Here is a 13,396-nt window from a genome sequence, read left to right on the forward strand (position 1 = left end):
CTCAGCCCACCGATGCTTCGTGGAATTGGAAATCTCCTGTGTGAAAAGCAATAATGATCAAGCAGAAATAGGCTATTTCAAAGATTTAGGATTGAGATTCTTTTGCTGTTGTCTTTATTGGCAAGGAACAAAATACATTTGAAAAGGCGCTCAACTGGGGCCACACAAGGGCCCTTAGCCCTCTGTTATTTTATCTTTATTCAAATGTCATCTCTTTCCCTCTCCACTGACATATACTGACAAAATGTGTTCTATAGCCTCTCGCCATAGGCTGTATCATATAGCCAAAATCGTACAGGTTGAATCTATTTTGTTCAATAAATAGTAGATGTAAGTCAATGTGCCCATATTGTAACATATAGCCCACATAGCCTATAGTGTGAACAGCCAACTGATCCGTGAGAGAAAGGCTTTGAAATAGGAGGATATTTTGAAATAGAAGGATAGCACGAGAATGCAACGTAGCCTACTTCTATCCATAGACACTGAGTCAAAGTAACCACATAGGCTACAGAACAAAGGCAAAAGCAATAGGCTAACCATTGGTTCCACGCGCGCTCTATTTTCCTCTCATGGCAGTGTGCGGGGTTAATTCATAGATTTTAAAACCAGGGTTAATCCCTCCCACTCTGCTCGCCCCCGCATCGCACCATCGAGCGCTGTGCTCAGCCTCCTCCTCCTTCTGTGTGTGGCGAGAAAACGATTGTTTTTATATCTGTCTGCCTAAAACCGCAAATCGACCTAGCGCAGACAATTAAATGTCGACCAATTCTACCGTTCTGAAAATGTGATGGATTATAACGGTTTGCTCCCGGAAGAGCAGGTTCAAATGCATAATCGAGGTAGATAAGAGTCGCGGATAAACAAGGGGTATGGGTAGCACGCGAGCGGAGAGCACTTGCAGAAGACAAAGGTAACTGTGCTGCGAACTATGTGATGAATTCACAGTCCAGAAGAGCAGCTGGGAGTGTGGAGGCACAGTTTGGGGAAAATAACTAGAGAGATTGGCTTTTAAAATACGACCAGAGCGACATGCTTTCTCTGTTTCTCTCAGTGGAATCCACAAATGAACTCTCGGCGGTCGGAAAGCATAAAAACCCTAATATGACGATGCCCTGAAATGGTAATGACAGTCAGTCGTTAGGAGAAGCTAAACCTTAATGCTAGAGATATATATGCTATTCGTTGATAGAAGCAGAAAACGTAACACAAAGGAGAGATTCGTTTCAAAACACATTACCAGGAAACGGTGATGGTTTGACAGGCTATATCTTAGATGTTTGAAGGGACATGCATTTGATTCTTTGCGCTTCAAGTCAGACATCGAACTCAAGCCACGAACGCTGGCACTGAACTCTACAACGAAACGCACAAACCACTGTAGAGATTGAGTGGCTTTTCCCACATTTTTCTCATGCTAAGTGTGTATACTTGAAGACTTCACATGTTGATGGAAGAGACTGACATAGATCTAACGACGCTATAGTTTCAACGAAAGCACTCAACGGATTGGCTGTCTATTCACTTCGGCACCTCAGCACAGAGCGTTCTACGAGGCTTCCTTCAGCACCTCAGCACAGAGCGTTCTACTAGGCTTCCTTCAGCACCTCAGTACAGACCATTCTACTAGGCTTCCTTCAGCACAGAGCGTTCTACTAGGCTTCCTTCAGCACCTCAGCACAGAGCGTTCTACTAGGCTTCCTTCAGCACCTCAGTACAGACCATTCTACTAGGCTTCCTTCAGCACCTCAGCACAGAGCATTCTACTAGGCTTCCTTCAGCACCTCAGCACAAAGCATTCTACTAGGCTTCCTTCAGCACCTCAGTATAGACCATTCTACTAGGCTTCCTTCAACACCTCAGCACAGACCATTCTACTAGGCTTCCTTCAGCACCTCAGCACAGAGCGTTCTACTAGGCTTCCTTCAGCACCTCAGCACAGAGCGTTCTACTAGGCTTCCTTCAGCACCTCAGCACAGAGCGTTCTACTAGGCTTCCCTCAGCACAGAGCGTTCTACTAGGCTTCCCTCAGCACAGAGCGTTCTACTAGGCTTCCCTCAGCACAGAGCGTTCTACTAGGCTTCCTTCAGCACTACGGACAGCTACCAAAATGACACGGCTGCGCAAGAAAGCTTTCATTGCACTTTTCTTATTCACCCTCTTCATCTTCGGGACCATGATGGGCCTCAGGACACTGAAACCCAGCGATGGCTTCTCAGACCTGGCCCCGGGAATGGGAGAGTTTGTGGGGGAAAGAGGAGGTGACCGGCGACGGCCAGTTTCAAACGACATGGTAGTTTCCCCTGGTCAGCCCCATCTAGCCAGTGACACCAAAGTCGTCTTCACAAAATCCGACCGTGACTACAGTATATTCTACGATGTACAAATCTTCTATTACCTGTGGTATGGCACCCCACAGATGGACGGTAAATATATTCACTGGGACCATGTTCTAGTGCCGCACTGGGACCCTAAGATCGCCGCCAGCCACGCCAAAGGAAGACATAGTCCTCCGGAGGACATAGCGTCGAGTTTCTACCCGGAGCTAGGACCATACAGTTCCAGAGACCCCACCGTGCTGGAGTCACACATGTCGCAGATTGAAGCGGCTGCAGCAGGTAAGGGATTTCGGCACGACTAACCCATCCAAACTGAAATATCATTATCAAGCGGTGTCCTGGACATGATACTGTAGCTCTCAAATATTGACGTAGCTTCACTTAAACTCCCCCATTCAATCTGCACCAATGTTGTGCACCTAATGCTCTTGAGCTTTCATATGAAAGGGGATGTGTTATAGACCTACCCTTCTGTCAATAGTCATACCAGAGAGTGTCCTCACTAACTGTTTTGCCCCAGGGGTACTGGTTCTGTCTTGGTACCCGCCTGGCATTGCAGACAACCATGGTGAGCCATGTGAAGACCTGGTGCCTGCTGTCATGGACGCTGCCCACAGACACAGCATCAAGGTAACTGGTGATAGAACCGGTATGTTTTTACACTTTCTGGTGCTTTACTGAAGAAATAAATGTCTGGCTACAGGGTTGGGGTCGATTCCTTTCCAATTCAGTCAATTGGAATTTCAGTTTTCTTCTGGAATGGATTGAATTCAAAAGGAATTGGCCTCAACCCTGGCTGGCTGACCGGCCGTCTGGCAGTGATGATTGGTTGGTAGGTGGTTAAGGGTTATGTTGTTCGCTCACATCCTAAACTTGAGATTCAGAAAATAGACCTACATTCTTCTGTAACAGTCTGTCAGAAGAGACTACGTTAACTCAGACCTTTGTTGTAGTAGTCTGAGTATCAGTCCTGGCCTTTGTACCTAACTAAATACATACACTTTGAAATATTCACACTACAAAAACAGCCACTGTGTATGTATAAATTCACTGTGTTCCACCAAAGACAAACACAATGCATTTCTTTTTTAGGGTGAAGTGTGTGATGTTGGTTTTGGAATGTATTTTCTATACCTAAAACCATCTGTTCTAGCCCACTTTCTTCCTCCATCTTGTATGTTATTGATGTAGTCAGAGAAAACACATTTCTTCAACAACATCCCAAGTCTTTGGGTGCTTCACAAGGTCCTATGAAGGCAGACTTTGTTTTTCTTCAGTATTTTAAAACCGAAGAAAGACCGTTTCTAATTGACTGAGGAGTGACTCAGGGGATACCGTTCAAGGCACTGTGTACTGTTTGACATTCAGTCTATTGAAGCAATTAGAGATGTTCTGTACACACACACACGCACGCACAAACACACACACAGCATTGGCCTCCAAGGCATAACTGGGGCTGATCATGCAGCCTGAGGCCTGTGTGCATGGCACGAGATGGTCTCTCTCTCTCTCTCTCACTCTCGCACGCACGCACGCACACACTGCATAAACCCATAGCATGCAGTACAGTGCATGCATTTATTTAAATATAGCCCAAGGTTCTTCTTTCCATTCGCTTTCATATGTAGAATATGTCAGGCCTACATTTTGCAGAAGACAGTGCAGACTTCACTTCCAACCGTGTGTGTAGTGTGGAATTGCATGAATAATGAGAAGCACTGTAGGTCTGTCTGGGACTTCCACAACAGTAACGGTTTGTATCTCTGTATGACTAACCTGAGGGCTAACGCTGCAATGTTCTGTTCCAACCAGTGTTGCAGAATCCCTGCCACACAGGAATTATAGGTTGAGGTAGAGGGACTGAGATCTCTCTTTTCTTGCATACGTCCTCAGTGTATCTGTGCCGACCTGTCTTTTCTACTCATAAAGCCTTTAATATGCACACGGACTGTTCCATTCACTGACTTTGTTTACATGATCATCACCTTAAATCATGAATAAGAATATACAGAGCTTAATGTGTAAACATTAAACTGCCTCGGGCCTAGCTTATTATTACGTCTCACAAAAAAAACAATGACAAAACAAACATCTGTGTAAATATTTAGATGTTTCAATAAAGATCGACGTTCCCAGTTTACAGTCAGCGTAGCTGCACCTGAGGGCAGAATGCTAATAGGAGAATCTGTTCTCACTACACAGCACAACGTGTGAACAAACTGAAAAACAGCTTCTCATCTCCAGTAGAGGCGCACGCACGCACACACACACACACAGTTTATTCAGCTGAGGAAAGCGACAGATTGAACAGCACATCAGCTCACCTTGCCGCTCGGCCTTTCTGAGGCCAAAGACACAAACTGACGGCTCGGCGATCGAGTGAGCCTGGTTGCTGCCGTGCCAAACACAGTGTTGCCATGGAAACTCTTTATGAAAGAGAGCTAGAGGGAGGGAGTGGGTGTTCTTTCCTTTCTATGTAGCCCGCCACGCTCCTTCATGGCTCGACGGTTCTATCAGCGGTTGTCGGTGAGCTGAAGTGGACATTTTGCTATACAGCAGCTGAGGTAAACTTCCTAGTCGTCAGGCAGTTTAACCCTGGTCCCAAATATGTTTGTGCTCTCTCGACAATGACAGTAGGTGTAGGCTATACATCCCAAACAGATATGGGATCAGGCTTGTCTAACCCTGGGGTGAGAGAGGGCAGCCACCACTCAGCAGTATGTCAGCCCTGCTGCCACAGTCCCATTCATGTCATTTGAATCATTCACAGCAATCTGTGTCACACCGCAATCAGTCATTTGAATGCTGAGAGACTCCCTGTTGACCCTTCAAGGTTCTGGTATGTGGTCTCCCTTGAAAAATTGTTTTGAAACCTCAAGGGATTTCATCCTGGTTGGATGTATAGACTTTATATGTATGTCATCTACTGTATCTCCAAGGTCCTTGAGTGGTTCATTGAAAGGTTGGCAGGCATTGTCTCTCAGTTGCAGCAAAGACAGAGGCACAGAGAGAAAACGGCCTTAGGTAATACTTTAAGGGAGAGAGTATTATTGCTTTAAAGTAGAGAGCAGTAAGTATCGTGCTCATTATCTATATCCAGCAAGATAAGGTTCCCTGGAGTACCACTGGAAGGAATAGATCTCCAAATCACTTTTCTTTTCTTCGAGGAGGATAGAGGATCACTTAAGACATGACAGAGAGGGTGAGATCCTGAGTTTGGATATTGGAGATGACTGCAGGGAGCTAAGAACCTCTGCTTCAGTGGTTTGCTCTTCTTCTTCTTCCAGTCTTTTTTTTACATTTTCAAGAACTTAGCTCCTGCCCTGCGCCATTCTATCACCTTATATCTTTACACTTGAGATACAAGCTCTCCCATCGCCAGGAGCACACACATAGAGACACAGAGGCCCTGGAGTAAGAGAAGGATTTATAGATGATCTGCCAGTTATAGGCAATCTCTGATTGGCTGATCCCAGCCCAGAGGACTCTGGCACTCTAGTCTGACAGGGTCAATTTCATCTGTTATTCAGGAAGGACACTGGAGTCCATGACATTTGATTAAACACATATTGCACATGAATTCCCTGAGGAACAGGTTCCATACTCTTAGAAAAAGATAACTCGATGTGTTCCATGTAGAAACCTCTCTGGAAACCTCTCTCAACTAACATCAAGGCGGTGGCCCGTTCCTGTAGGTTCATGCTCTACAACATCCGCAGAGTACGACCCTGCCTCACACAGGAAGCGGCGCAGGTCCTAATCCAGGCACTTGTCATCTCCCGTCTGGATTACTGCAACTCGCTGTTGGCTGGGCTCCCTGCCTGTGCCATTAAACCCCTTCAACTCATCCAGAACGCCGCAGCCCGTCTGGTGTTCAACCTTCCCAAGTTCTCTCACGTCACCCCGCTCCTCCGTTCTCTCCACTGGCTTCCAGTTGAAGCTCGCATCCGCTACAAGACCATGGTGCTTGCCTACGGAGCTGTGAGGGGAACGGCACCTCAGTACCTCCAGGCTCTGATCAGGCCCTACACCCAAACAAGGGCACTGCGTTCATCCACCTCTGGCCTGCTCGCCTCCCTACCACTGAGGAAGTACAGCTCCCGCTCAGCCCAGTCAAAACTGTTCGCTGCCCTGGCCCCCCCAATGGTGGAACAAACTCCCTCACGACGCCAGGACAGCGGAGTCAATCACCACCTTCCGGAGACACCTGAAACCCCACCTCTTTAAGGAATACCTAGGATAGGTTAAGTAATCCCTCTCACCCCACCCCCCCCCTAAGTTTTAGATGCACTATTGTTAAGTGACTGTCCCACTGGATGTCATAAGGTGAATGCACCAATTTGTAAGTCGCTCTGGATAAGAGCGTCTGCTAAATGACTTAAATGTAATGTAATGTAAATGAAAGGGTTCTACATGGAACCAAAAAGGTTTATTCAAAGGGGTTTCCTATGGGGACAGCCGAAGAACCTTTTTCTAAGAGAGTACTATTTACCGATGGATATGCCAGTTGTAGGGCAACATGGCGAAATGCATTGGTTATGAACAATAATCAGAATCACTTTATTCGCATAGTACATTAACACATACCCAGAATATAACTTAGTGAGAAGGTGCTGCCATGAAGACATTGTACAAACAATACAGACAAAGTCAACATACAGAACATACTGTATAATACACTCTTTAAAAAAAGGTGCTATCTAGAACCTAAAAGTATTATTTGGCTGTCCCCATAGGATAACCATTTGCAAAACCCTTTTGTGTTTCATGTATAACCCTTTCCACAGAGGGTTCTACATGGAACCAAAAATGGCTCTACCTGGAACCAGAAATAATTATCCTGCTGGGGACAGCTGAAGAAACCTTTTGGAAGCCTTTTTTCTAACAGTGTATAAATACAGTGACTTTGTTGGAAAGCGAGGTATCGACAGTACTTGTTCTTTCTCTATGCCAGTGCATTGAACAGTCAATGCCTTACTGCATTTCAATGCAACAATAAAATGGAAATGTGCTGATATACTAATGAATGTGAACATTGCTTTTCATTACGTCTTCATTTACAGGACAGTGTTTACATTCAAGTGATATAATAATGTTTCAAAGACTATGAAAATGTGTACTGCAGACAGTATTGTCCTCTTTATTAAGAGTTTATAATGATCCGTATCTGTACTCGGTTCCCACAGGTGGCGTTCCACATCCAGCCGTACAAGGGACGGACTGACCACAGCATGTACGATAACATCAAATACATAATTGACAAGTAGGTTGACCTTCCAGTGTCCTATGCATCAACATGTCCTCTTCTCTCTCTCTCTCTCAAACTACATCATTGAAACTACATCATCTTAAACAATTCACACATCTCTCCATTCCTCTTACTCGCTAGATCATTTACATGTTTTTTGGTCATTTAGCAGACACTTAACCAGAGCGACATACATTTTCACACTTTTTTTCCCCATACTGGTCCCCCGTGGGAATCAAACCCACAACCCTGGCATTGCAAACGCCATGCTCTACTAACTGAGATACACATTAACAAGCAGGTTGGACTTCGACTGTTCTGTACATCCAGCCACTCCATTTCTCCTCTCCACTCTCACTCCCCCCCTTCTCTTTCTCAAACTCACACAGATTAAGATGCTCTTATCACTTACTTTCAGCCAAAGGTCAGAGCTCTGCTTCCCATGTCAATTTCCAGTGACTTTGATCTGGAGAAATCTGAGTCTTCTTCAGGTCTAAAGGAGGTTAAGGAATGAAATGCAAGTGGCCTTTGACCTGATTTCACTTGCATTTTTAGAGTATTACTTAGAGGGCTTGAGACAATTGATAGCGACACTAAAAGATTAGTACCTGTGGGAAAATGTATGAAAATAGTTTGGCTTTGGAAGAGACCAGTAGTAGCCTGCAGGTCCCATATCTGTTTGTGCAGTCTTGTCAACTCCCATGGTCATTGTCATGCCAAACATATTTATAACAACGACTATACATAGTGGGGCAAAAAAGTATTTAGTCAGCCACCAATTGTGCAAGTTCTCCCACTTAAAAAACGAGAGGCCTGTCATTTTCATCGTAAGTACACTTCAACTATGACAGACAAAATTAGAAAAAAGTCTAGAAAATCACATTGTAGGATTTTTAATTAATTTATTTGCAAATTACGGTGGAAAATAAGTATTTAGTCACCTACAAACAATATTTCTGGCTTTCACAGACCTGTAACTTCTTCTTTAAGAGGCTCCTTTGTCCTCCACTCGTTACCTGTATTAATGGCACCTGTTTGAACTTTTATCAGTATAAAAGACAACCTCAAACAGTCACACTCCAAACTCCACTATGGCCAAGACCAAAGAGCTGTCAATGGATACCAGAAACAAAATTGTAGACCTGCACCAGGCTGGGAAGACTGAATCTGCAATAGGTAAGCGGCTTGGTTTGAAGAAATCAACTGTGGGAGCAATTATTAGGAAATGGAAGACATACAAGACCACTGATGATCTCCCTCGATCTGGGGCTCCATGCAAGATCTCACCCCGTGGGGTCAAAATGATCACAAGAACGGTGAGCAAAAATCCCAGAACCACACGGGGGGACGTAGTGAATGACCTGCAGAGAGCTGGGACCAAAGTAACAAAGCCTACCATCAGTAACACACTACGCTGCCAGGGACTCAAATCCTGCAGTGCCAGACGCGTCCCCCTGCTTAAGCCAGTACATGTCCAGGCCCGTCTGAAGTTTGCTAGAAAGCATTTGGATGATCCAGAAGAAGATTGGGAGAATATCATATGGTCAGATGAAACCAAAATAGTACTTTTTGGTAAAAACTCAACTCGTCGTGTTTGGAGGACAAAGAATGCTAAGTTGCATCCAAAGAACACCATACCTACTGTGAAGCATGCGGGTGGAAACATCATGCTTTGGGGCTGTTTTTCTGCAAAGGGACCAGGACGACTGATCCGTGTAAAGGAAAGAATGATTGGGGCCATGTATCGTGACATTTTGAGTGAAAACCTCCTTCCATCAGCAAGGGCATTGAAGATGAAACGTGGCTGGGTCTTTCAGCATGTCAATGATCCCAAACACACCGCCCGGGCAACGAAGGAGTGGCTTCGTAAGAAGCATTTCAAGGTCCTGGAGTGGCCTAGCCAGTCTCCAGATATCAATCCCGTAGAAAATCTTTGGAGTGAGTTGAAAGTCTGCGTTGCCCAGCAACAGCCCCAAAACATCACTGCTCTATAGGAAATCTGCATGGAGGAATGGGCCAAAATACCAGCAACAGTGTGTTAAAACCTTGTGAAGACTTACAGAAACCGTCTGTCATTGTCAACAAAGGGTATATAACAAAGTATTGAGATAAACTTTTGTTAATGACCAAATACTTATTTTCCACCATAATTTGCAAATAAATTCATTAACAATCCTACAATGTGATTTTCTTGATTTTTTCCCCCTTTGTCTGTCATAGTTGAAGTGTACCTATGATAAATTACAGGCCTCATCTTTTTAAGTGGGAGAACTTGCATAATTGGTGGCTGACTAAATACTTTTTTGCCCCACTGTATGTAGGATCTTCATTTGAGCCAGTTTACTACAGCAGGATAATAATCATGCAGCAATAGGTATGTGAATTATTATGTGGATAAAAATGTATGGACATTTTTGTATGGGGTTGATACACTTTTCGTAAGGGAAAATCAAGTCTGAAATTTCAAAGTGGAAATTACAAACTTTAGAAGCCTTTTTAACCCTCAAATACACTACAAGTTTAACATTTCCTGCATTGCAGGAAAGTTCTCCTGCTACAGGATGATCAAATTAAGATGTTACATTTGTAGGAACCGGTTACAGTGCACCAACAGATCGAGAGCAGGCTAGACCAGTAGAGAACAGAAATATGAATATGAGATGTTTTATATAATGAGGCATGATAGTGATCCACCTTAACATTGTCCCAACCTTTGGACACCCTCTGTGGGCGGCAGGAGGGTTAGCGTATCGTAGTCAAGCTAACTGAACAGTGATGATCGTGACTGAGGCCAACTTCTGCAAAAGCAACTGTGCTAGCCATCTGCCTGAAAATAAACCACAGAGAGAATGAGAGTGGGAGATGGAGGGTACATTTATAAATGCTGATCTCTCCATCTACAGTGTTCACACATTCCAAATTTGCTCTTGAAAATAATAGCACCATTTCACATAATAGCATTTTCTGTAGACATCTGGCACTTCACTCAATTGAGAACCCTTGTGTTGGCAGAACCTCCTGCTTTGTAACAAGTGTAAAACAACAACACATTTTTATATAATAATCTCTGACTGTAAAATCGAATCACCCATGTGGGTGATACACATTGGGAGTGGAAGATTGGCTACCTATGGAGTCATGATATGTTTTCCATCTTGCTTGTTCACTTCTCTATAAAAATAAGTGTGATTTGTATGTATACTGCAATTCAGCTTCTAGCTGAATAAGTAAACATGAACTAAAGTAAACAAAATCTTGACCTCAATAGGTATGGGAACCATGGCGCCTTCTACCGCTTCAGGTCGACCACGGGGCGGATCCTTCCTCTGTTCTATGTCTACGACTCCTACCTGACCCCGCCTGAGGCCTGGGCCGACCTGCTCCACCCCGCCGGCGCCCACACCCTCCGCGGTACGCCCTACGATGGCGTCTTCCTCGCCCTGGTCGTAGAGGAACGCCACAAACACGACATCCTGGCCGGTGGCTTCGACGGCATGTATACATACTTTGCCTCCAACGGCTTCTCCTTCGGCTCCTCTCACCAGAACTGGAAGGCGGTCAAGGACTTCTGTGACGGTAATAACCTCCTGTTTGTGCCCAGCGCCGGGCCGGGATACGTTGACACCGCAGTGAGGCCATGGAACAACCACAACACGAGGAACAGGGTCAACGGACGCTATTATGAGACCAGCCTACAGGCTGCGCTGTCGGTGCGGCCGGAGATCGTGACCATCACGTCGTTCAACGAGTGGCACGAGGGGACACAGATTGAGAAGGCGGTGCCCAGGAAGACGGTGACACGGCTGTATCTGGACTACCAGCCCCACCGGTCAGATCTATACCTGGAACTCACCAGGAAGTGGGCCGAACACTTCAACAAGGAGAAAGACAAGTGGCTCATGTAGAGGACAGGAGTCCTGACTGGACTGGGTCGATGGGAATAATACCTTTTGGGTGTGACTGGAGCGAGTAAAACTGAGGAGCTTTTCACATTTCTGAGCTGAGCCGAGCCAAACTATACTGAGCTGTCCTGGTTAGTGGTTACTATCCACCATAGTCACTGGAACCTGCTGAAACATTTTTAAAAATTGAAAGAAAATAGCACAGCCAACACAGTTTGGTTCAGCATGGTAGTGAGAAAAGGGTTTGGAGTGGCCTCATTGCTGGGTATTTTGGGTCCTTGTGAATATAAACCATATTTATTTTGACAGTGAAGCAAAAAAATGTCAATTTGGCCCCATACTCCAGCATTTTGGATTTGAGATTTGTTTTTAATATGAGGCGAGAGTACAGCATGTCACCTTTTATTTGAGGGTATTTTCATACATATGTTTTACCATTTAGAAATGAAAACCTTAATGTATCTAGTCCCCTCCCCATTCAAATGTGTTTTTTCCCTCTCATAAGTATTTGGACAATTGAACTTATAGCATATTATTCAAACGTTTAGTATTTGGTCCCATATTCAAAGCACGCAATGACTACGTCAAGCTTGTGACTCTATAAACTTGTTGGATGCATTTGCAGTTTGTTTTGGTTGTGTTACATATTATGTGTTACAGATTTTGCCCAATAGAACTGAATGGTGAATAATGTACTGGAGTCACTTTTATTGTAAATAAGAATAGATGTTTCTGAACACTTCTACATTAAATGTGGATGCTGCCATGATTATGGATAGTAATGAATATATCCTGAATAATGATGAGTGAGAAAGTTACAGAGGAACAGAGATCATACCCACCCCAAAAATGCTAATCCTCCCCTGTTATTGGTAATGGTGAGAGCTTAGCATATATATTTTTCTGGGGGGGTATACACTTTTGACTACTTTAATACACTACAAGTGAATTTGTCCAAATACTTATAAGAATATGTATTTTATTCAAATGGGGGGACTACATACAGAAGTGTTTTATTTCTAAACTGTAAAACTGATACGTATGATACGTAAAATGCCCTCAAATAAAAGGTGACATTCAGTAGTCGCCTCACATGAAACATTTGATCTCAATTCCAAAATGCTGGAGTATAGAGCCAAATGTACACATTTTATCTTCACTATCCAAATAAATACAAGTAGCGTATGCTTTTCAGTGGAGCAAGTGGGACTGAGACTGCTCACACCATTGGCTTAGCAACAATTCCACCTTGCCTATCATTGGGCAAGATGAAGGTTGCTTACACCAATCCAATCCTCTCAGATCTGCAGAAGCATCTAGGGGGAGGGGGCTAGGGGTTGGTTTGGGATTCAGGGTACACTCATGATTGAACCTGTCTCTGTTTTTGTCAACTCTTCTGTTCTTCTCTCAAATGAACTTTTCCATTTATGTGAATTTCATCCCGATGCCTGTTTTTTAATTATTTTTATTTTACATCTGAATACACAACACAAATACTTTTGTACAAAGTTTCATTGGTTGGTTTAAGTCAACTTATGTTAGTGCCAAGAAATAGCCTGTTTTGAGTGACTTTCAGATGAGTTCTGTTGTGATGATCGCCACAGTAATGATATAGCCACTGGGGTTTGTGTAGTGTGGGTGAGCTTGGAGACATTCTGACATTGAGGACTTATTCTTTCCTGTAATACTTTTAAATGGTGAAAAATAAACGTATTGTCTGGTTACTATGTGGGAATCTTTGGTGTGTTTGAAATAGGGTGGTTTCGACTCAACCGAATCAGCAAGGGTCAGACCCACCATCTGGGAAGAAGCCTGTCCTGTAACACGCTCTTCTATCATTGTCAAGCCGTAGCAGGCTGCCTAGTCCCTTCTCAACACACTGCACTAGCTACTTTACTACTAAGCTC

At 44.1% G+C, this 13,396-nt stretch overlaps 1 protein-coding gene across 1 annotated transcript; it reads left to right on the forward strand.

Moving 5' to 3' along the window:
• The first annotated feature begins 669 nt into the window (after nt 1–669).
• On the forward strand, nt 670–13,213 carry LOC124012390 (glycoprotein endo-alpha-1,2-mannosidase-like protein). The gene is made up of 4 exons (XM_046325964.1): nt 670–2,618; nt 2,860–2,969; nt 7,526–7,602; nt 10,856–13,213. The coding sequence occupies exons 1-4, from the start codon at nt 2,111–2,113 to the stop codon at nt 11,490–11,492; spliced, it is 1,332 nt and encodes a 443-aa protein (XP_046181920.1). The 5' UTR covers nt 670–2,110; the 3' UTR covers nt 11,493–13,213.
• Nucleotides 13,214–13,396: the final 183 nt, after the last annotated feature.

Source organism: Oncorhynchus gorbuscha, linkage group LG24, assembly GCF_021184085.1.
Source record: "Oncorhynchus gorbuscha isolate QuinsamMale2020 ecotype Even-year linkage group LG24, OgorEven_v1.0, whole genome shotgun sequence".
Classification (NCBI taxonomy): Eukaryota; Metazoa; Chordata; class Actinopteri; order Salmoniformes; family Salmonidae; genus Oncorhynchus; species Oncorhynchus gorbuscha.